The sequence below is a fragment of the Bombina bombina genome, chromosome 4, assembly GCF_027579735.1.
Source record: "Bombina bombina isolate aBomBom1 chromosome 4, aBomBom1.pri, whole genome shotgun sequence".
In the NCBI taxonomy this organism is placed as follows: domain Eukaryota; kingdom Metazoa; phylum Chordata; class Amphibia; order Anura; family Bombinatoridae; genus Bombina; species Bombina bombina.
Window position 1 is genome coordinate 502,391,934 of NC_069502.1, and position 25,168 is coordinate 502,417,101.

Below are 25,168 nucleotides of genomic sequence, written 5' to 3' on the forward strand. Positions count from 1 at the left end.
AAAACAAGAGGGAAATTTTGCCCAGTCCAAGCCAGTCTGGAGACCTAACCAGGCCTGGAACAAAGATAAGCAGGCTAAGAAGCCTGCTGCTGCCTCTAAGACAGCATGAAAGATCAGCCCCCGATCCGGTAACAGATCTAGTAGGGGGCAGACTTTCTCTCTTTGCCCAGGCTTGGGCAAGAGATGTCCAGGATCCCTGGGGGTTGGAAATTGTGTCCCAGGGATATCTTCTGGACTTCAAAGCTTCTTCCCCAAAAGGAAGATTTCACCTCTCACAATTATCTGCAGACCAGATAAAGAGAGAGGCATTCTTACATTGTGTTCAAGACCTCCTAGTTATGGGAGTGATCCACCCAGTTCCAAAGGAGGAACAGGGGCAAGGCTTCTATTCAAATCTCTTTGTGGTTCCCAAGAAAGAGGGAACCTTCAGACCAATCTTAGATCTCAAGATCCTAAACAAATTTCTCAGGGTCCCATCTTTCAAGATGGAGACTATTTGAACCATGCTACCTATGATCCAGGATGGTCAATACATGTCTACCGTGGACTTAAAGGATGCTTATCTTCACATTCCGATACACAAAGATCATCATCGGTTTCTCAGGTTCGCCTTCCTAGGCAGGCATTACCAGTTTGTGGCTCTTCCCTTTTGGTTAGCTACTGCACCAAGAATCTTTACGAAGGTTCTGGGGTCACTTCTGGCGGTCCTAAGGCCACGGGGCATAGCAGTAGCCCCTTACTTAGACGACATTCTGATACAGGCGTCAAATTTCCAAATTGCCAAGTCCCATAGGGACATTGTTCTGGCATTCCTGAGGTCTCATCGGTGGAAAGTGAACGAAAAGAAGAGTTCTCTATCCCCTCTCACAAGAGTTTCCTTCCTGGGAACTCTGATAGATTCTGTAGAAATGAGGATTTACCTGAATGAGGACAGGTTGTCAAAACTTCTAAATTCCTGCCGTGTTCTTTATTATACTTCTCGCCCTTCGGTGGCTCAGTGTATGGAAGTAATCGGCTTAATGGTAGCGGCAATGGACATAGTTCCGTTTGCCCGCCTACGTCTCAGACCGCTGCAACTCTGCATGCTCAGTCAGTGGAATGGGGATTACACAGATTTGTCCCCTCTACTAAATCTGGATCAAGAGTCCAGGGATTCTCTTCTCTGTTGGCTATCTTGGGTCCATCTGCCCAAAGGTATGACCTTCCGCAGGCCAGATCGGACAATAGTAACAACAGATGCCAGCCTTCTGGGCTGGGGTGCAGTCTGGAACTCTCTGAAGGCTCAGGGGTCGTGGACTCAGGAGGTGGCACTCCTTCCAATAAACATTCTGGAACTAAGAGCGATATTCAATGCTCTTCATGCTTGTCCTCAGCTAGCGGCAGTGAGGTTCATCAGATTTCAGTCGGACAACATCACGACTGTAGCTTACATCAACCATCAAGGGGGAACAAGGAGTTCCCTAGCGATGTTGGAGGTTTCAAAGATAATTCAATGTGCAGAGATTCACTCTTGCCATCTATCAGCTATCCATATCCCAGGAGTAGAGAACTGGGAGGCAGATTTTCTAAGTCGTCAGACTTTTCATCCGGAGGAGTGGGAGCTCCATCCGGAGGTGTTTGCACAGTTGATTCAACGTTGGGGCAAACCAGAACTGGATCTCATGGCGTCTCGCCAAAACGCAAAGCTTCCTTGTTACGGATCCAGGTCCAGAGATCCCAAGGCAGCGCTGATAGATGCTCTAGCAGCACCTTGGTCCTTCAACCTGGCTTATGTGTTTCCACCGTTTCCTCTGCTCCCTCATCTGATTGCCAAGATCAAACAAGAGAGAGCATCAGTAATTTTGATAGCACCTGCGTGGCCACGCAGGACTTGGTATGCAGATCTGGTGGACATGTCATCCTTTCCACCATGGACTCTGCCTCTGAGGCAGGACCTTCTACTTCAGGGTCCTTTCAACCATCTAAATCTAATTTCTCTGCGGCTGACTGCTTGGAGATTGAACGCTTGATTTCATCAAAGCGTGGTTTCTCCGAGTTGGTCATTGATACCTTAATACAGGCGCGAAAGCCTGTCACCAGGAAAATCTATCATAAGATATGGTGTAAATATCTGCATTGGTGTGAATCCAAGGGTTACTCATGGAGTAAGGTCAGGATTCCTAGGATATTATCTTTTCTCCAAGAAGGATTGGAGAAGGGTTTGTCAGCTAGTTCCTTAAAAGGACAGATTTCTGCTCTGTCTATTCTTTTGCACAAACGTCTGGCTGAGGTTCCAGACGTGCAGGCGTTTTGTCAGGCTTTAGTCAGAATCAAGCCTGTGTTTAAACCTGTTGCTCCGCCTTGGAGTTTAAATTTAGTTCTTAAGGTTCTTCAAGGGTACCAAACCTGTTTTTTTACCTACGGTGGTATCTAATAAAAATATCAATCAGGTGATTGTTGTACCGTCACTGTGTCCTAATCCTTCTTCAAAGAAGGAACGTCTTTTACACAATCTTGACGTGGTTCGTGCTTTAAAGTTTTATTTACAAGCTACTAAAGATTTTCGTCAAACATCTGCATTGTTTGTTGTCTACTCTGGACAGAGGAGAGGCCAAAAGGCTTCGGCAACCTCTCTTTCTTTTTGGCTAAGGAGTTTAATACGCTTAGCTTATGAGACTGCTGGCCAGCAGCCTCCTGAAAGGATTACAGCTCATTCTACTAGAGCGGTAGCTTCCACATGGGCTTTTAAAAATGAGGCTTCTGTTGAACAGATTTGTAAGGCGGCGACTTGGTCTTCACTTCATACTTTTTCAAAGTTCTATAAATTTGATACTTTTGCTTCTTCGCAGGCTATTTTTGGGAGAAAGGTCTTGCAGGCAGTGGTGCCTTCCGTTTAAGCGCCTGCCTTGTCCCTCCCTTCATCCGTGTCCTAAAGCTTTGGTATTGGTATCCCACAAGTAATGGATGATCCGTGGACTGGATACACCTTACAAGAGAAAACATAATTTATGCTTACCTGATAAATTTATTTCTCTTGTGGTGTATCCAGTCCACGGCCCGCCCTGTTATTTTAAGGCAGGTGTTTTTTATTTTTAAACTACAGTCACCACTGCACCCTATAGTTTCTCCTTTCTCTTGCTGGTCTTCGGTCGAATGACTGGTAGTGGCAGTTAGGGGAGGAGCTATATAGACAGCTCTGCTATGGGTGATCCTCTTGCAGCTTCCTGTTGGGAAGGAGAATATCCCACAAGTAATGGATGATCCGTGGACTGGATACACCACAAGAGAAATAAATTTATCAGGTAAGAATAAATTATGTTATTATAAAAACACAAATACCATATCTTTATTTCTGTTTTTAAATTCTCTTCACTTACATCTTTTCAGCAGGCTTAATTGATAAACAAGAGAATAAGAAAAAGAAACAAGAGAAAAAAGGGCCATCACATAGTGTACACCCTTCAACTCCTCCTACTCCAAAGCCTTCTGTTGATCAGATCAGACAAAGTGTCCGTCAGTCTTTAAAAGATATACTGCTGAAAAGGTAGGTTAGTCCTCATAATGATTAATTACTGTTTTTATACTTTGTTTTTCAGACTTTATCTGTGCATTGTTAAGTTTAAAAGGTTTTCTAAGTCACCTGGTTGCCTGAGATCATGACTTTTTTGTATTGCTATTTATGTTATTTGTTTTTTTAAACCCTTTGGCTGCTAAGCCATTTCCCACCTGGGTGCTGAGCTAGTTTGAAGTAAAGTTTGTGTGGATAAACTATACAAGCTATATATTGTTTTTTTTTCAGCAGACCTAGCAGATCTCAAATATACTATTATTATTATATGTGTATGCCTCAACAGGTTTTAAAAATAAAGCATAAAATATGATAAAGGTGTATTTTTTTACTCCACACTCAATAAAAATGAGTTTGTAATTTTATTTTTCTAAATTCTATCATCAAAATCTGTATTGCTAAATATTTGCAGTAGGTAACCTGTCTAAAATAAGCAGAAATTGAGAACATTTCACTGTGTTTTCTACTGTTTTATTGCTGACATGTCAATTTGATAGACCTTAACAAATATTTTTAGAAACTACACCCCCAGCTGCATCAAATGAGGTCTTATTTGTTTTTGTAACACATATTTGAAGTGTGCAACAAATAAGCAAATATCACATGAAAATATTTTTTTCTAAGCAAAGTGACATGTTCATTTATGTCTTACGCACTCCAAATTTGTGCTAGCAATACATGCAGCCCCTCATTTGATGCGCCAAGGGGTGTACTTCCCAAAACTGTATACCTTGTATACTGTATCTTAAATTTCCAGGTAGCTACAGCTATCTAATTGTAGACATCACCCTTAAATGTTTTAAGACAATTTTTAAATAAGATTTTCAAGGTTGCCATATCTGCAGTTAAACAGCTCTAGCCACCTGGGAAGTTAAATTAGGGTACATAAAGTACCCATTTGTAGAAAGTACACCCCCTGACGCATTAAATGAGGGACTACATGTACTTCTAGCACAAAATTGGAGTGCGTAAATATTCATGGAATATGGTGCTTTCTTTTTTAAGGCACGATGAGTCCACGGATCATCTCAATTACTAATGGGATATTTACCTCCTGGTCAACAGGAGGCGGCAAAGAGCACCACAGCAGAGCTGTTAAATAGCTCCTCCCCTCCCTCCCACTCCAGTCATTCTCTTTGCCTGCGTTAGTGATAGGAAGTGTCAAAGTGAGGTGTTAGTTTTAGATTCTTCAATCAAGAGTTAATTATTTTTAAAGTAGTACAAGATTGTGCTGCTTTGTTCTAGGGTGTAGCCGTAGTCCATATCAGTCTCTTCAGTAGGGCTTTGGTGGCTTTAGAGCAATGGGAACTTGTGGGACATAATTCTCACTGCGTCTCCCATGTATTTGCTGCCCTGTATTAGTCTGAGGAAAGGGATTACTCAGCATGCCTTTTTCCAAAGGTCAATGGGAGGGAGAGGACCTCTTAAGCCTGTGAGCTGCCTAGCTGTCAGGCAGAAGTAAAGGTAAGTGCTACTTTGTTCATTTCTGGGGGACCCAGGAAGGATTTAGCACACCACTACATATATATTAAGTGCAATAAGAAACCAAGGACTCTCCTAATTGGGAGAGATATTAATACAGCATTGAGGGAGCACCTCAGCACTGGTCCTAAGGTGCAGAGGTGTTTTTAACTTATAGTTTGGTAGCTAGATTTTATTGTTACAATTATTAAAGTAAAAAAGTTGTCTCTTTGAATTTAAAGAGACAGTAATGTTTTTTTTTAAATTACATTTTTATTGGAAAAAAAAAAGACCAATTGTGAAAGTATGGACCAAGGGGCCTTGAAAGATGTTTCCTGCTCCTTGTGTTTTGAGGCTAATGTGGAACCACCAATCCCTTTCTGTCCCACATGTATTCAGAGGACTTTACATTTTAGGGAACAGATTTTTTCAGAGCAAAATTTTTCTAAGGCAGATGCTGCCCCAGGGTCTAATGACAGGGGTCAAGTTATGCCGCAGTTTTCTCCCCAAGCTTTCCAAAGTGTACCGCCCGCACAAGCAGTGCCCTGCACGTCTGCTCTAGCGCCTACTGGAGTTACTTTAAAAGACATAGCTTCTCTCATGTCTTCTACAATTTCTGATGCATTGGCTGCCTTTCCTATGTTGCAGGGCAGACGTAAGAGGAAAGCCAGGCATTCAGTCAGTTCTAACCCCATTGTGTCTATTTCAGAGGTACCCTCCCAAGAACAAGAAGAGGATACTGCTGTATTATCTGAGGGAGAAATCTCAGATCCAGAAGGTACTTTGCCTCTGACGGATTCAGAGGTGGTAACCTTTAAATTTAAACTAGAACACCTCCGTCTATTGCTTAGAGAGGTTTTGGTTACTTTAGATGATTGTGATTCCACAGTCATGGTTATCCCAGAGAAGTATAGTAAGCTGGACAGATATTTTGAGGTTCCTTCTTACTCAAATGTTTTTCCAGTTCCAAAGAGAGCTTCAGAAATTATTTCTAAGGAATGGGAGGGACCAGACATTCCTTTTTCTCCTCCTATTTTCAAAAAGATGTTTCCCATAGCGGACTCTTTTAAGGAGACTTGGCAAACAGTTCCTAAGGTAGAAGGTGCTGTTTCAACCTTAGGCAAGAGAACTACTATTCCCATAGAGGATAGTTGTGCTTTCAAAGATCCTATGGATAAAAAGCTAGAGGGTCTACTTAAGAAGATTTATGTTCACCAGGGTCTGCAATGGCAGCCAGCTACATGCATTGCTACCGTCACTAGCGCGGCAGCTTATTGGTTTGATGCTTTGTCTGAATCTCTCAGGACTGAGACGTCACTAGAAGAGATTCAGGATAGGATAAAGGCTCTGAAATTTGCTAATGCCTTTATTACAGATGCTTCCCTTCAAATTATTAAACTGGTTGCTAAGATATCAGGTTTCTCTATTTTAGCTCGCAGAGCTTTATGGTTGAAAGCTTGGTCTGCGGACGTATCCTCAAAGTCTAAGCTGCTAGCTATACTTTTCAAGGGGAAGACCTTGTTTGGACCCGGCCTAGCGTAAATTATCTCTGATATCTCGGGAGGAAAGGGCCATCTTCTCCCTCAAGATAAGAGAAAAAAACAGAAAGGAAGTCAGAGTAATTTTCGTTCCTTTCAAAATTTCAAGGGAAATTTTTCCTCTACCACCGCCATGCAGGAACAGCCCAAACCTGCATGGAGACCAAGTCAATCTTGGAATAAGGGTAAACAATCCAAGAAGCCTGCCATTGAGTCAAAGACAGCATGAAGGTCATGCCCCCGATCCAGGACCGGATCTTGTAGGGGGCAGACTTTTTCTTTTTTAAGACACGATGAGTCCACGGATTTAATCCTTACTTCTGGGATTACGCCTCCTGGTCAGCAGGAGGAGGCAAAGAGCACCACAGCAGAGCTGTATATATAGCTCCTCCCTTCCCTCCCACTCCAGTCATTCTCTTTGCCTATGTTAGTGATAGGAAGAGGTAAAGTGAGGTGTTAGATTAGATTCTTCAATCAAGAGTTTATTATTTTGAAAGTAGTGCCAGAGTGTGCTACTTTGTTCTAGGGTGTAGCCGTAGTCCATATCAGTCTCTACAGTAGAGCATTTGGTGGATTTAAAGCAATGGGAACTTGTGGGACATAATTCTCACTGCGCCTCCCATATACTGTTGCTGCCCTATCCTGGAAAAAATCTGAGGAATATTACTCAGTGTTTTTCTTGTAATCCTCAGGTCCATGTGAGGAGTAGGACTTCACACACCTGGGAGCTGCCTTTGCTGTCGGCAGATTGTGAGGTAAGTGCCATTTTTTATTTCTGGGCTTGGAAGAAAAAGAAAGAAGGAATTGGCCTCTCACGTTGTAAATGGGCAGCCCTTAGTGTAAGATATGGGCTCTTTATTCAGGTATGAATTCTCCTTTAAGTTTGGGAGACTATACTAGACAGCACATGTACTTCAATTGTCACAGACACTCTTGGCGGTTGTATAATACAAACATGCCGACCGGGAGTTTGCAAGATTGACATTGCTCCTGTTGAGCTCACATATGGGGCAAACCTGTGCACAGTTCATTGGTTCAAATCTCAGCAGGAGACCACTGAGTATTTATGGGCTCTTTATTATTAACATGCCACCGATAGGACAGCATGATACAAGAAGGCCTCGTAAGGTTAACATGCTACTTGTAATGAGGCCTCATCTCCCGGCGGTTACATAAACAATCAAGCCGACCGGGAGATTTCCTTTCTGACAGCGCTCCCCGTACTCACATCGCTCTCTTTGAGTGTAATTGGGCACTTGGTATTCTCATCCGGTCTAGCGGTTGTAACTATAATGCTGACCAGGAGACATTTATTATTATTATTATTATTATTATTATATTTAATTATTTAGTCAGTTTTCCCGGCATACATGGTTAACGCCCATGATGGGCGGTCCTTAGGGAGGCAGCCTTTTTCATAGCGCACCCTTTTTTTCCCCCTTCTCTTCCGGAGAGTTGTGCATTTTCACTGCGCAAGAGAAAGGTTGTGCAGTGATGACTAGAGCAGTTTTCCCTTTATTAGGAAATCAGCAGTGCTATTTTTCTCTGTAGAAACACTCCTGTCCTGCCTGGGAATTAGTTCATGTTGCTAGGAAACATAACATTGTAAGTGTAAATTTAAATATGGAGTACTGATGGACCACCTCAGCAAAGTTTATCTGAGAAGTCCGTAGTTGCTCTGATACTTGTGTGCTGATCTATCTCTTTTTTTGCACACAAAAATAAAAACTTACAGTTTAAATTTTAAAGAGACAGTAACATTTTTATTTGTTAATTTTGTTCAAAGTATTTCAGATGTTTATTTGTTAATTCATCCATTATGACTTTGAATGGAACGAAAGCGCACAAAAAATAACATTCTTATTGAGTTTTAAAGCAACAGTACTGTTTTTTGTGGGGTTCCTTTTATTTGATGCATTTCAGCTGTTTACTGTATAATTCAGCTTTGTACTTAAAATGGAACAAGTGCACACATAAAATAAAGATTTTTTTCTGGCTCACATGCGATGCTCTGCGGTTCCTTGCAATTTTCATATGGCATTGTGGGCACAAGACATGGTTGATTTAATGTACATAGCAATGTCTATTTCCAGCAAGGTTAACATGCTAATTGGATATTTTCTGACACAGAAATAAGAGAATTTAAAGTGACAGTAACGTTTTTTTTGTGTGAATCTTTATTAAAACATTACACTCTTTTTTTCTGAACCTTCTCCTTTTATGGCGTTTGCAGTTTGGGAGTATGTTGACAATGATCACTTTATATCACAAACCTATAGTGTTCACAAAATGTTTGGGCACACATGCAGTGCCCTACGCTTCCTCTCATACTCCGTCCGGAGTCTTTCTTTGCATATCATGCATTTTATGTTTTTCCCATGTGGAAATTAACCTTACTAGAGGAATTATTTTCACCTTAGAACTATCCAGGTGTAATCTATCCTAGTGCGTCCTGTGAGTTATATGGAATGGAAAAGTCCGCATTCCCTATACTTAAAGAGATGTTTCCCATAACCGACTTAGCTAAGGAGCAGGCATTACCTAGGGTGAAAGGAGTAGTTTACAACTTAGCTAAGAGAACTACTATTTTTCTTTAGAGAATAGTTAGATTCTCAAGGGTTATCTGGACAAAAATTGGGAAAGGGATGTACACTAGGTCTTACAATGGCATCCAACTGTGTACTTTATTACCGTCCTTAGTGCGGCGGTATTTTGGTTTGTTGCGTTGTCTGATATTTTTAAGTCAGAAACTCCCCTGAATAAAATCCAGGATAGGATACAGGCTGTCAATTGGCTAGTTCTTTTATTTCAAATTCTTACTTTGAAGTTCTTAAAATGGGAGCATAGATTTCAGGTTTCTCTGTCCCAGCTCTCTGAACCTTATGGTTAGAGCCTTGTTATTCAGATGTATACTCTTAAGTCTAAAAAATTTTTTAACGATCATTACAAGAAGGTCTTGTCGAAACCTGGCTTGATGGAGATGATCTCTTTTGAATAAAAAATAAAAAAATCCAATTAGCCTGCTGTTGAATCAAGGACAGCATGACAAACATGTCCCCGATCTGGGATCGGATTTTGTAGGGGGCAGACTTCAGTTTTCATTTAGGCTTGGATTCGAGATGTTCAGATTACCTGGACAATGGAAAATAGTGTTTCAATGATTCACAGTGGACTGGTTTCTGCTTTCAAGATTCTCTGCAGACCAGTTAAAAAGAGAGATGTTCTTACATTGTGTAAGAGACCTCTCTTCCATGGGGGTACTTGGCCTGTGCCGATACAGGAACAGGGGCAGGATTTTTATTCAATTCTGTTTGTAGTTCCCAAAAAGGAGGGAACCTTCAGACCTCTCTTAGACTTCAAGACTCTAAACAAGTTTCTCAGAGTTCCATCTTTCAGGATGGTAGCTAATGATAATAATAATAATAATATTCGTACCATCCTTCCATTGATCCAGGAGGGTTAATTTATGACGACAGTGGATCTAAAGGATGCATATCTTCATGTTCTTATCCATAGAGATCATCACAAGGTCCTGTGGTTTGCCTTTCTGGACAAACACTTTCAGTTCGTGGCTCTTCCTTTTGGTCTGGTCACGGCTCCCAGAATTTCCACGAAGGTTCTGGTGTCTCTGCTGGCGGACCGCAGGGCATTGCGGTGGCGCTTTTTATCTGGACGACATTCTAATCCAGGCGTCATCTTGTCAGCAAACAAGGTCCCATACCGACATTGTGCTATCCTTCCTGAGGACTCACGGGTGGAAGGTAGATTTGGGAAAGAGTTCTTTATTTCTGAAGATAAGGGTACCCTTCCTGGGAACTCTAGTCGACTCTGTATCCATAAGAATTTTTCTGACAGAGGTCAGAAAATCAAAGATTCTGAATACATGTCGAGCACTTCAGTCCACTCCTCAGCCGTCAGTGGCTCAGTGCATGGAGGTAATCGGATTGATCGTGGTGGCAATGATCATCATACCGTTAGCTTGGTTTCAACTCAGGCCTCTGCAGCTAAATATGCTCAAGCAGTGGAATGGAGATTATACGGATTTGTCTCCTCGAATAACCCTAGAACAGGAGACAAGGGACTCTCTTCAATTGTGGTTGTCTCTAGATCATCTGTCCCAGGGGACGTGCTTTCGCAGACCTTCATGGGTGATCGCGACAACGGACGCCAGCATTTTAGGATGGGCAGCAGTCTGGGGTTCTTTAAAGGCTCAGGGAGTATGGACTCGGGTAGAGTCTCTCCTTCCCATCAACCTACTAGAGCTGAGGACAATCTTCAATGCTCTTCGGGCCTGGCCTCAGTTGGCTTCTGCTCAATTCATCAGATTCCAGTCGGACAACATAACGACAGTGGCTTACATCAATCATCAGGGAGGAACGATGACCAAAGTAGCCAAGATAATCCACATCCCAGGGGTGGAAAACTGGGAGGCGGATTTACTGAGCAGGCAGATCTTTCATCCGGGAGAGTGGGAACTCCATCCGGAAATATTTTCCAATCTGATTCTCAGATGGGGTCGGCCGGAATTGGATCTCATGGCATCTCGTCAGAATGCCAAGCTCCCAAGATACGGGTCCAGGTTCAGGGATCCCCAGGCCGAGGTGATAGATGCCTTGGCAGTTCCTTGGTCCTTCAACCTAGCATATCTATTCCCCCTGTTTGCTCTTCTTCCCCGGGGTTATTGCTCGGATCAAACAGGAGAAGGCATCAGTGATCCTCATCGCTCCTGCGTGGCCTCGCAGGATTTGGTATGCCTATCTGGTGGACATGTCATCTCTGCCACCTTGGACACTTCCGTTGAGGAAGGACCTTCTCATTCAGGGACCCTTCCTTCAACCGAATCTAGTTTCTCTGAAGCTGACTGCTTGGCGATTGAACGCTTAATCCTATCCAAGCTAGGTTTCTCTGATTCGGTTATAGATACCTTAATTCAGGCCCGTAAGCCTGTAACTAGGAAGATTTACCATGAGATACGACGTAAATATCTTTATTGGTGTGAATCCAAGGGCTACTCATGGAGTAGAGTTAGTATTCCCTGGACTTTGTCTTTTCTCCAAGAAGGATTGGAGAAGGGTTTATCAGCGAGTTCCCTAAAGGGTCAGGTCTCTGCTTTATCTATTTTGTTACACAAGCGTCTGGCAGATGTCCCGGATGTTCAATCCTTTTGTCAGGCTTTGATTAGAATCAGGACTGTGGTTAAACCAATTGCTCCTCAATGGAGTTTGAATTTAGTTCTTAAAGTTCTTCAAGGAGTTCTATTTGAACCTATGCATTCCATAGATATTCAATTGTTATCTTGGAAAGTTTTTTCTCTTGTTGCTTTTTCTGCTGCTCGATGAGTGTCTGAGCTTTCAGCGTTACAATATCATTCACCTTTCCTTATTTTTCATTCGGATAAGGTGGTTTTACGTTCTTATCTGGTTTTCTTCATAAGGTTTTTTTCAGACAAGAACATTAATCAGAGTTTGTTGTTCCTGCCTTGTGTCTTAATCCTTCTTATCAAGAAGGAACGTCTTCTGTTCAATTGAAGAAACGTTTTCTGCAAATTTGGACGTAGCCCTTGCTTTAAAATTTTAATTGCATGCGTCTAAGGACTTTCGTCAATCGTCTTTCCTATTTGTCTTTTTTTCTGGAAATCATGAGGCTTGGGAAGCTACGGCTACTTCTCTTTCTTTTTGGCTGAAGAGTATCATCCGTTTTGCATATGAGACTGCTGGACAGCAGCCTCCTGAAGGAGTTACGGTTCATTCCATCAGGGCTGTAGATTCTTCATGGGCATTCAAAAATAATGCTTCTGTTGAATGGATTTGCAAAAGCAACTTGATCCTCTCTTCACACTTTGATACCCTTGCTTCAGCTGAGGCTGTTTTTGGGAGAAAGGTTCTTCGAGCAGTGGTGCCTTCTGTTTAGGTTCCTTGTTTTGTCCCTCCCTTTTCATCCGTGTACTCTAGCTTTGGTATTGTATCCCACAAGTAAGGATGAAATCCGTGGACTCATTGTGTCTTTAAAAAAAAAAAAGAACATTTATGCTTACCTGATAAATTTGTTTCTTTTTAGACACAATGAGTCCAGGTTGCTAATTTTATAAACTTCAGACACCTCTGCACCTTGGCTTTTCACTTTCTCTTCCTAACTTCGGTCGAATGACTGGAGTGGGAGGGAAGGGAGGAGCTATATATACAGCTCTGATGTGGTGCTTTTGGCCTCCTTCTGCTGACCAGGAGGCGTAATCCCACAAGTAAGTATGAAATCCGTGGACTCATCGTGTCTAAAAAGAAACAAATTTATCAGGTAACCATAAATTTTCTTTTTTTCTCTCTCAGGCTTGGATTCAAGATTTTCAATAATCCCTGGGCAGTAGATATTGTGTCCCAGGCATGCAAGCTGGAGTTCAAAAGTTTTCCTCCCAGAGGCAGGTTTCTACTTTCAAGATTATCTGCAGACCAGACAAAAAGAGAGGCGCTCTTACACTGTGTAAAAGACCTCTCATACATGGCAGTGATTGTCCCAGTTCCAATTCAGGAACAGGGTCAGGGATTTTATTCCAATCTCTTTGTGGTTCCCAAAAAAGAGGGAACTTTCAGGCCAATTTTAGACCTCAAGAGTCTAAACAAATTTCTCAGGGTACCGTCTTTCAAGATGGAAACTATCCGTTCCATTCTTCCTTTAATCCAAGAGGGTCAGTTTATGACAACAGTGGATTTGAAGGATGCATACCCGCATGTTCCCAATCACAGGGCTCATCACAGGTTTCTAAGATTCGCATTTTTGGACAAACACTTCCAGTTCGTAACTCTTCCTTTTGGTCTTGCCACAGCTCCCAGAATTTTCACAAAGGTTCTGGGATCGCCGTTGGCAGTTCTTCGTTTAAGAGGCATAGTGGTGGCGCCCTATCTGGACGACATCCTAGTCCAGGCACCATTCTTGCATCAAGCAAAATCCCATACGGAGATGGTGCTATCCTTCCTGCAATCTCATGGGTGGAAGGTAAATTTGGAAAAGAGTTCCCTAGTCCCAAATACAAGGGTAACATTCTTGGGAACCATAATAGATTCTCTATCAATGAAGATTTTTCTGACAGAAGTCAGGAGATCAAAGATTATAGATACTTGTCTAGTCCTTCAGTACACTCCTCGGCCTTCAGTGGCTCAGTGCATGGAGATGATTGGGCTGATGGTGGCGGCAATGGACATCATCCCGTTTGCTCGGTTCCATCTCAGACCTCTGCAATTAAGCATGCTCAGGCAATGGAACGGAGATTATGCAGATTTGTCTCCTCGAATACTACTGGAGCAGGAGACGAGATTCGCTTCAATGGTGGTTGTCTCTGGATCATCTCTCCCAGTAAACCTGTTTCCGCAGACCATCCTGGGTGATTGTGACAACGGACGCCAGCCTTCTGGGGTTGGGAGCTGTCTGGGGCTCCCTAAAGGCTCAGGGAGTTTGACTCAGTCAGAGTCTGTTCTTCCTATAAACATTCTGGAGCGATGACAGAGGTAACCAGAATAATTCAGTGGGCGGAGGCCCATTCTTGCTGCCTGTCGGCGATCCACATCCCAGGGGTGGACAACTGGGAGGCGGACTTTCAGAGCAGTCAGACCTTTCATCCGGGGGAGTGGGAGCTCCATCTGGAAGTATTTGGCATTCTGATTCTCAAGTGGGGTCAGCCGGAGTTAGATCTCATGGCATCTCGACAGAATGCCAAGCTCTCGAGATAGGGTTCGAGGTCCAGGGACCCCCAGGCGCAAATGATAGATGCTCTGGCTGTTCCTTGGACCTTCAGTCTAGCATACCTACAGTATTTCCTCCGTTTGCTCTTCTTCCTCGAGTCATTGCTCGAATCAAGCAGGAGAGGGCGTCGGTGATCCTAATTGCACCGGCTTGGCCTCGCAGGATTTGGTATGCAGATCTGGTGGAAATGTCATCTCTGCCACCTTGAGACTTCCGTTGAGGAAGGACCTTCTAATTCAGGGTCCCTTCCTTCACCCAAATCTAGTTTCTCTGAAGCTGACTGCTTGGAGATTGAACGCTTAATTTTATCCAAGCGGGATTTTTCTGACTCGGTCATTGAGACCATGATCCAGTCTCGTAAGCCTGTAACTAGAAATATTTACTATAAGATATGGCGTAAATATCTATGTTGGTGTGAGTCCAAAGGCTACTCATGGAGTAGAGTTAGGATTCCTAGAATTTTATCTTTTCTCCAAGAGGGTTTGGAGAAAGGTTTATCGACAAGTTCCTTAAAGGGTCAAATATTTGCCTTATCTATTTTGTTGCACAAACGTCTGGCAGATGTTCCAGATGTACAATCCTGTTGTCAGATTTTGGTCAGGATCAGACCTGTGTTCAAGCCTGTTTCTCCTCCTTGGAGTCTAAATTTAGTTCTCAAGGTACTTCAGGGGGCTCCGTTTGAGCCTATGCATTCCTTAGATATTAAGTTGTTATCTTGGAAGGCTTTATTACTTGTTGCTATTTCTTCTGCTCGAAGAGTATCAGAGCTTTCGGCATAACAGTATGAATCTCCTTTCCTTATCTTTCATTCTGATAAGGTGGTTTTACGTACGAAACTAGGTTTTCTTCCTAAGGTTGTTTCTGATCGGAACATTAATCAGGAGATTGTTGTTCCTTCTCTGTGTCCTAATGCTTCTTCTCAGAAGGAGCGACTTCTGCACAATCTGGATGTGGTCCGTGTTTTGAAGTTTTACCTACAGGCTACAAAGGACTTTCGTCAGTCTTCTTCTTTATTTGTTATTTTCTCCGGAAAACGTAAGGGGCAGAAAGCTACGGCTGCTTCTTTTTCTTTTTAGTTAAAGAGTATCATATGCTTTGCATATGAGACTGCGGGACATCAGCCCCCTGAAAAGGTTACGGCTCATTCCATGAGGGCTGTTGCTTCTTCATGGGCATTCAAAAAACAAAGCTTCTGTTTAACAGATTTGCAAGGCTGCAACTTGGTCCTCTCTACACACTTTTACAAAATTCTAGAAATTTGAAACTTATGCCTCGGCTGAGGCCGCTTTTGGGAGAAAAGTTCTTCAAGCAGTGGGGCCTTCCATTTAGGTGCCCTGTCTTGTCCCTCCCATATCGTCTGTGTACTCTAGCTTGGGTATTGGATCCCATTAGTAATTGAGATGATCCGTGGACTCATTGTGTCTTAAAAAAGAAAAGACAATTTATGCTTACCTGATAAAATGTATTTCTTTTTTGAGACGATGAGTCCACGGTCCGCCCTGTTTCTTGTAAGACAGGTTGTGGGTTATTGTAAACTTCAGACACCTCTGCACCTTGACTTTTCTTTTCTCTTTCTAACTTCGGTCGAATGACTGGAGTGGGAGGGAGGGGAGGAGCTATTTAACAGCTCTGCCGTGGTGCTCTTTGCCGCCTCCTGTTGACCAGGAGGTGAATATCCCATTAGTAATTGAGATGATCAGTGGACTCATCATGTCAAAAAAGAAATACATTTATCAGGTAAGCATTAATTCTCTTTTGCTTAGAAAATATTTTTTTCTAAGCAAAGTGATATGTTCATTTATGTCTTACGCACTCCAAATTTGTGCTAGCAATACATGCAGCTCCACATTTGATGTGCCAAGGGGTGTACTTTCCAAAACTTTGTACCTTGTATACTGTATCTTAAACTCCCAGAAAAAGGAACGGGTACAGCACAACTGTAAAGAGGTGCGCGTGTAGACAGAGGACACTGCTGAATCCCCAAATAATCAACAGGATAAAAGGAAATCCACAGCACTCAAAAATATCTTATGGCAATTTATTAGTGTGAAAAAACTGCGACGTTTTGAGGGTCACAGCCCCTTACTCATGCTTGATATAATGAATATCACAAATATACTTTTAAACCTTAGCTTTGGTGCCAATATGCCTAGAGTGGAACACTTGCTCCATCTAGTTGTAGCATGATACAATTACATCAAATTAAAACAAAAACATTACATATAAATTTACATTTCCATCAATTATGAACAGATACTGCAACATACAAATATACTATCTAATGTTACAAAGATTCTAGAAAATCAACTATACTATACCTAGATTGATAGACCATTCGGACAGGTAGAGAGGACACTCAGAAGAAACAGGTGAGATCATAATCTCTGTTGAGGCCCCTAGGGGCCAATGTCTCAAGTCTGTGGATCCACCACTTTTCTTTTTGTTTGAGTAATCGCTTTCTGTCCATACCATTCTGGGTAGGCTTAATATGGCCATCTTAATTGACTGATGCCATGGCATTTATCCAGGAAGTGTTTGGACAGAGGAGCCTCTAGGTTTTTGCACCTGATATTGGAGCGATGTTGGCTCATTCTGTCTCTAACTTTACATAGAACATTGGCATTTTATTAAATAAACCATAAAAGAGGTCTCACAGGTATAGAATCCATTAACATTATATTTCTTTCCACTATGTGGATGATAAAAATTTGTCCCTCTTATAATTGAACTGCAGCAACTGCAGTTCAAACAAGGATAGTTACATGTTCTCTTATTACCTGTAGTAGTCTGTATTTGCTCTTTTTTAGGGCCCATATCTGTCTTTATTAAATGGTCCCTAAGATTTTTTTACTCTTCTGTGGGCCATTAATGGTGGTTCCTGAAAAAAAGCAATGTCTTGGTTATATTCCCCAAGTATATGCCAATTCTGTCTAATCAATCTGGAAATTTTATCACTAAGTGGACTATGCTGAGTTACAAAAAACATTCTATTCTCTTTAATTTTGTCGACTGATTCCTTGGGCTTATCCAGTACATCAATAGTAGTGCAAAGGAGATTAGGGGGATAACCCCTATTGGTAAATTTATTTGTCATTTCCTTTAATCTCATCTCCCGCTTGTTCTTATCACTAGCAATTCTGTTTACCCTTAAATTCCCAGGTGGCTACAGTTGTCTAATTGTAGACATTACCCCTAAATGTTTAAAGACAATTTTTAAATAAGATTTCTTTCTAATGACACAATGAGTCCACGGATCATCTAATTACTATTGGGAATATCACTCCTGCCCAGCAGCAGGAGGCGGCAAAGAGCACCACAGCAAAGCTGTTAAACATCACCTCCCTTCCCTCCAACCCCAGTTATTCTCTTTGCCTACGTTAGAGCAAGGAAGTGGTAAAGTTTGGTGTTAAAAAAGATTTTTCAAGCAAGATTTTATTATTTTTTAAGTAGTGCAAGATGGTGCTGCTTTGTCCTAGGGTGTAGCCGTAGTCCATATCAGTCTCTTCAGTAGAGCAGTGGTGGCTTTAGAGCAATGGGAACTTGTGGGGTATAATCGTCACTGCGCCTCCCATATACTATATTCAGTCTTTGCATTTTTTTCCACAGGTCCATGTGAGGGATCTTGCTCTCAAATCTAGTGAGCTGCCTTGCTGCCGGGCAGATTTACAAAGGTAAGTGCTGACTTTTTATTTTCTGGGAACGTTATTCAGAATAAAAGATGGCACTTTAAATTAAATTAATTAAATTCTGGGACAAAAGAAAAGTTCTCCTATGACTTGGAGAATATTTTATTAAGGGCAGTAATTGCAGGCACTGGGGACGAGGAGCAGGCTCAGAGGTGGTGTTTTCTCTTGTTAAGTGTATCCAGTCCACGGATCATCCATTACTTGTGGGATATTCTCCTTCCCAACAGGAAGTTGCAAGAGGATCACCCACAGCAGAGCTGCTATATAGCTCCTCCCCTCACTGCCATATCTAGTCATTCTCTTGCAACTCTCAACAAAGATGGACATAGTAAGAGGAGAGTGGTGTATTATAGTTAGTTTTTTAACTTCATTCAAAAGTTTGTTATTTTTAAATGGTACCGGAGTGTACTGTTTCATCTCAGGCAGCATTAGAAGAAGAATCTGCCTGTGATTTCTATGATCTTAGCAGAAGTAACTAAGATCCACTGCCGTTCTCACATATTCTGAGGAGTGTGGTAACTTCAGAGGGGGAATGGCGTGCAGGTCTTCCTGCAATAAGGTATGTGCAGTTAATATATTTCTAGGGATGGAATTTGCTAGAAAAATGCTGCTGATACCGGATTAATGTAAGTTAAGCCTTAAATGCAGTGATAGCGACTGGTATCAGGCTTATTAACAGAGATACATACTCTTATAAAAGTGTAATATAAAACGTTTGCTGGCATGTTAATCGTTTTTATATATGTTTGGTGACAAAACTTATTGGGGCCTAGTTTTTTTCCACATGGCTGGCTTGATTTTTGCCTAGAAACAGTTTCCTAAAGCTTTCTACTGTTGCAATATGAGTGGGAAGGGCCTATTTTAGTGCTTTTCTGTGCAGATAAAAATACTGACAGAGATTCAGCTTCCCTCTGCATGATACAGGACATCTCTGAAGGGCTCAAAAGGCTTCAAAGTCGTGTTTGAGGAGGGTAACAATCACAGTAGACTGTGGCAGTTGTGACTGTGTTTAAAAAACGTTTTTGTCATTTATTATTCTGTTTTTGTTATTAAGGGGTTAATCATCCATTTGCAAGTGGGTGCAATGCTCTGCTTACTTGTTACATACACTGTAAAAATTTTGTTAGTGTAACTGCCTTTTCTCTTGTTAAGTGTATCCAGTCCACGGATCATCCATTACTTGTGGGATATTCTCCTTCCCAACAGGAAGTTGCAAGAGGATCACCCACAGCAGAGCTGCTATATAGCTCCTCCCCTCACTGCCATATCCAGTCATTCTCTTGCAACTCTCAACTAAGATGGAGGTCGTAAGAGGACTGTGGTGTTTTATACTTAGTTTATTTCTTCAATCAAAAGTTTGTTATTTTTAAATGGTACCGGAGTGTACTGTTTATCTCAGGCAGTATTTAGAAGAAGAATCTGCCTGCGTTTTCTATGATCTTAGCAGAAGTAACTAAGATCCTTTGCTGTTCTCACATATTCTGAGGAGTGAGGTAACTTCAGAGGGGGAATAGCGTGCAGGTTTTCCTGCAATAAGGTATGTGCAGTTAAAATATTTTTCTAGGGATGGAATTTGCTAGAAAATGCTGCTGATACCGAAGTAATGTATGTAAAGCCTTAAATGCAGTGATAGCAGGGGCGTATTAAGGCATAGGCCAACGAGGCCGGTGCCTAGGGCAGCAGATTTTTAAGGGGCAGCAGAACTTTGAGTCCCTAGGGCCACTCTACTGAACTCAGGGCCGGGTGGCTAAATCAACCAATTACAAATGACTTAAATGGCTGGCCCGGCTATTGCTATCCTATGGGATTGTATGTGGGTGCGCATGACGTGGTGACAGTGGAGGTGGAGCTCACTTGCGCAGCCTGGCTTGGACTGAGAGGGAATGCGGTATTCTTCCTGGATCCACCGCGTGATTGAGACTGACACAGACTACACAGTGCAGTGTGCACTACAAAGTGACCACTGTGAAACAGCATATGCCTTTCTCCCTCCAATACATCTTCATTAGGCATTAAAAGACTTAAACGGATTAGTCACTAAATACTTGTACATTTACTGTTTGTCTATCTGTCATACATGCAACGAATAAGTATTTATTGCTGAATCTATACAACTATATGACTTAAAACACAACTGAAAATATGTTGTATGCATTTAATACATTCAGAAACAATACAAGTATATACTTTATTATGATTGTATCATGTGACTTTATCCCCTAGGATACAATTCCTAAACCTATCATAACTACTGTTGTATTTTTAACTAATGTATTGTTTAAGTACTTTTAAAGGCCAGTTTGTATATTCATTACATCCAAGCAGATATTTTGCTTAAATAACTGTCAATCACCAAAGAAGATGTTTAAGGTTAAACAACTACCTCCTGACAAACTATCATACAGTGAAGGATATTTTTTTCTGATATAAAACACTTTAATCATCTGACTTGCAAGATAATGTCTTAATATATATATATATATATATATATATATATATATATATATATATATATGTGTGTGTGACCAGAGTGAATGCAAGCCCTGGTGAACATCTACTTAAAAAGACATTTTTTTAATTTTTTACACCCTGGCCCAAAAATATTATGTCTAAAAAAAAAGGCCTTAAACCTGGGGTGGGGTGGGGGGGGGGGGGGGCAGCAGAGTTTTGAGTGCCTAGGGCAGCACAAAACCTAAATACGCCCCTGAGTGATAGCGACTGGTATCAGGCTTATTAATAGAGATACATACTCTTATAAAAGTGTATTTTAAAACGTTTGCTGGCATGTTTAATCATTTTTTACATATGTTTGGTGATAAAACTTATTGGGGCCTAGTTTTTTTCCACATGGCTGGCTTGAATTTTGCCTAGAAACACTTCCCTGAGGCTTCCCACTGTTGTAATATGAGTGGGAGGGGCCTATTGTGGCGTTTTTTTGCACAGCAAAAATTACAGACACAGACATCCAGCTTCTTCCTGCATGTTCCAGGACTTCTCTGAAGGGCTCAAAAGGCTTCAAAAGTCGTATTGAGGGAGGTAAAAAGCCACAGTAGAGCTGTGGCAGTTGTTGTGACTGTTTAAAAAACGTTTTTGTCATTTGTTATTCCGTTTTTGGTATTAAGGGGTTAATCATCCATTTGCAAGTGGGTGCAATGCTCTGCTAACTTATTACATACACTGTAAAAATTTCGTTAGTGTAACTGCATTTTTTCACTGTTATTTCAAAATTTGGGAAAATTTGTGTTTCTTAAAGGCACAGTAACGTTTTTTATATTGCTTGTAAACTTGTTTTAAAGTGTTTTCCAAGCTTGCTAGTCTCATTGCTAGTCTGTTTAAACATGTCTGACACAGAGGAACCTACTTGTTCATTATGTTTGAAAGCCATGGTGGAGCCCCATAGGAGAATGTGTACTAAATGTATTGATTTCACCTTAAACAGTAAAGATCAGTCTTTATCTATAAAAGAATTATCACCAGAGGGTTCTGTCGAGGGGGAAGTTATGCCGACTAACTCTCCCCACGTGTCAGACCCTTCGCCTCCCGCTCAGGGGCGCACGCTAATATGGCGCCAATTACATCAGGGACGCCCATAGCGATTACCTTGCAGGACATGGCTGCAATCATGAATAATACCCTGTCAGAGGTATTATCTAGATTGCCTGAATTAAGAGGCAAGCACGATAGCTCTGGGGTTAGGAGAGATACAGAGCGCGCAAATGCTGTTAGAGCCATGTCTGATACTGCGTCACAGTATGCAGAACATGAGGACGGAGAGCTTCAGTCTGTGGGTGACATCTCTGACTCGGGGAAACCTGATTCAGAGATTTCTAATTTAAAATTTAAGCTTGAGAACCTCCGTGTATTGCTTGAGGAGGTATTAGCTGCTCTGAATGACTGTAACACAGTTGCAATTCCAGAGAAATTGTGTAAGCTGGATAGATGCTATGCGGTGCCGGTGTGTACTGACGTTTTTCCTATACCTAAAAGGCTTACAGAAATTATTAGCAAGGAGTGGGATAGACCCGGTGTGCCCTTTTCCCCACCTCCTATATTTAGAAAAATGTTTCCAATAGATGCCACTACACGGGACTTATGGCAGACGGTCCCTAAGGTGGAGGTAGCAGTTTCTACTTTAGCAAAGCGTACCACTATCCCAGTTGAGGACAGTTGTGCTTTTTCAGATCCAATGGATAAAAAATTGGAGGGTTACCTTAAGAAAATGTTTATTCAACAAGGTTTTATTTTACAGCCCCTTTGCATGCATTGCGCCTGTCACTGCTGCGGCGGCATTCTGGTTTGAGGCCCTGGAAGAGGCCATCCAGACAGCTCCATTGAATGAAATTATGGACAAGCTTAGAACGCTTAAGCTAGCTAACTCATTTGTTTCTGATGCCATTGTTCATTTGACTAAACTAACGGCTAAGAATTCCGGATTCGCCATCCAGACGCGTAGGGCGCTATGGCTTGAATCCTGGTCAGCTGATGTGACTTCAAAGTCTAAATTACTCAACATTCCTTTCAAGGGGCAGACCTTATTTCGGGCCTGACTTGAAGGAAATTATTGCTGACATTACCGGAGGCAAGGGTCATACCCTTCCTCAGGACAGGGCCAAATCAAAGGCCAAACAGTCTAATTTTCGTGCCTTTCGAAATTTCAAGGCAGGAGCAGCATCAACTTCCTCCGCTTCAAAACAAGAGGGAACTGTTGCTCATTCCAGACAGGCCTGGAAACCTAACCAGTCCTGGAACAAGGGCAAGCAGGCCAGGAAGCCTGCTGCTGCCCCCAAGACAGCATGAAGGAACGGCCCCCTATCCAGAAACAGATTTAGTGGGGGGCAGACTTTCTCTCTTCGCCCAGGCGTGGGCAAGAGATGTTCAGGATCCCTGGGCGTTGGAGATCATATCTCAGGGATATCTTCTGGACTTCAAAGCTTCTCCTCCACAAGGGAGATTTCATCTTTCAAGGTTATCATCAAACCAGATAAAGAAAGAGGCATTCCTAAGCCGTGTGCAAGACCTCCTAGTAATGGGAGTGATCCATCCAGTTCCGCGGACGGAACAAGGACAGGGATTTTATTCAAATCTGTTTGTGGTTCCCAAGAAAGAGGGAACCTTCAGACCAATCTTGGATCTAAAGATCTTAAACAAATTCCTCAGAGTTCCATCATTCAAAATGGAAACTATTCGGACCATCCTACCCATGATCCAAGAGGGTCAGTACATGACCACAGTGGACTTAAAGGATGCCTACCTTCACATACCGATTCACAAAGATCATCATCGGTTCCTAAGGTTTGCCTTTCTAGACAGGCATTACCAATTTGTAGCTCTTCCCTTCGGGTTGGCCACTGCCCCGAGAATTTTTACAAAGGTTCTGGGCTCACTTCTGGCGGTTCTAAGACCGCGAGGCATAGCGGTGGCTCCGTATCTAGACGACATCCTGATACAGGCGTCAAGCTTTCAAATTGCCAAGTCTCATACAGAGATAGTTCTGGCATTTCTGAGGTCGCATGGGTGGAAAGTGAACGTGGAAAAGAGTTCTCTATCACCACTCACAAGAGTCTCCTTCCTAGGGACTCTTATAGATTCTGTAGAGATAAAAATTTACCTGACGGAGTCCAGGTTATCAAAACTTCTAAATGCTTGCCGTGTCCTTCATTCCATTCCACGCCCGTCAGTGGCTCAGTGCATGGAAGTAATCGGCTTAATGGTAGCGGCAATGGACATAGTGCCATTTGCGCACCTGCATCTCAGACCGCTGCAATTATGCATGCTAAGTCAGTGGAATGGGGATTACTCAGATTTGTCCCCTCTACTAAATCTGGATCAAGAGACCAGAGATTCTCTTCTCTGGTGGCTTTCTCGGGTCCATCTGTCCAAGGGTATGACCTTTCGCAGGCCAGATTGGACGATTGTAACAACAGATGCCAGCCTTCTAGGTTGGGACACAGTCTGGAACTCTCTGAAAGCTCAGGGATCGTGGACTCAGGAGGAGAAATTCCTCCCAAAAAATATTCTGGAGTTAAGAGCAATATTCAATGCTCTTCTAGCTTGGCCTCAGTTAGCAACACTGAGGTTCATCAGATTTCAGTCGGACAACATCACGACTGTGGCTTACATCAACCATCAAGGGGGAACCAGGAGTTCCCTAGCGATGTTAGAAGTCTCAAAGATAATTCGCTGGCTAGAGTCTCACTCTTGCCACCTGTCAGCGATCCACATCCCAGGCGTAGAGAACTGGGAGGCGGATTTTCTAAGTCGTCAGACTTTTCATCCGGGGGAGTGGGAACTCCATCCGGAGGTGTTTGCTCAACTGGTCCATCGTTGGGGCAAACCAGAACTGGATCTCATGGCATCTCGCCAGAACGCCAAGCTTTCTTGTTACGGATCCAGGTCCAGGGACCCGGGAGCAACGCTGATAGATGCTCTAGCAGCTCCTTGGTTCTTCAACCTGGCCTATGTGTTTCCACCGTTTCCTCTTCTCTCGACTGATTGCTAAAATCAAACAGGAGAGAGCATCAGTGATTCTGATAGCGCCTGCGTGGCCACGCAGGACCTGGTATGCAGACCTAGTGGACATGTCATCTCTTCCACCATGGACTCTGCCTCTGAGGCAGGACCTTCTAATACAAGGTCCTTTCAATCATCCAAATCTAATTTCTCTGAGACTGACTGCATGGAGATTGAACGCTTGATTCTATCAAGGCGTGGCTTCTCTGAGTCAGTCATTGATACCTTAATACAGGCTCGGAAGCCTGTCACCAGGAAAATCTACCATAAGATATGGCGTAAATATCTTTATTGATGTGAATCCAAGAGTTACTCATGGAGTAAGGTTAGGATTCCTAGGATATTGTCCTTTCTCCAAGAGGGTTTGGACAAAGGCTTATCAGCTAGTTCTTTAAAAGGACAGATCTCTGCTCTGTCTATTCTTTTGTACAAGCGTCTGGCAGAAGTTCCAGACGTCCAGGCATTTTGTCAGGCTTTGGTTAGGATTAAGCCTGTGTTTAAAACTGTTGCTCCCCCGTGGAGCTTAAACTTGGTTCTTAAAGTTCTTCAGGGAGTTCCGTTTGAACCCCTTCATTCCATTGATATTAAACTTTTATCTTGGAAAGTTCTGTTTTTGATGGCTATTTCCTCGGCTCAAAGAGTCTCTGAGTTATCTGCCTTACATTGTGATTCTCCTTATCTGATTTTTCATTCAG

General features: G+C 42.4%; 1 protein-coding gene across 4 annotated transcripts in view; it reads left to right on the forward strand.

Annotated features, from left to right (window-relative positions):
- The window catches only part of PHF3 (PHD finger protein 3), a 588,626-nt gene that overhangs the window by 269,671 nt on the left and 293,787 nt on the right, over positions 1-25,168 (forward strand). For 2 of the 4 annotated variants that reach the window (XM_053710410.1, XM_053710412.1), the window contains exon 8: positions 3,367-3,523. In XM_053710410.1, coding sequence (XP_053566385.1) covers positions 3,367-3,523 — 157 coding nt within the window. The remainder of the gene's footprint in view (positions 1-3,366; positions 3,524-25,168) is intronic. The other 2 variants (XM_053710411.1, XM_053710413.1) reach the window with 1 other exon arrangement.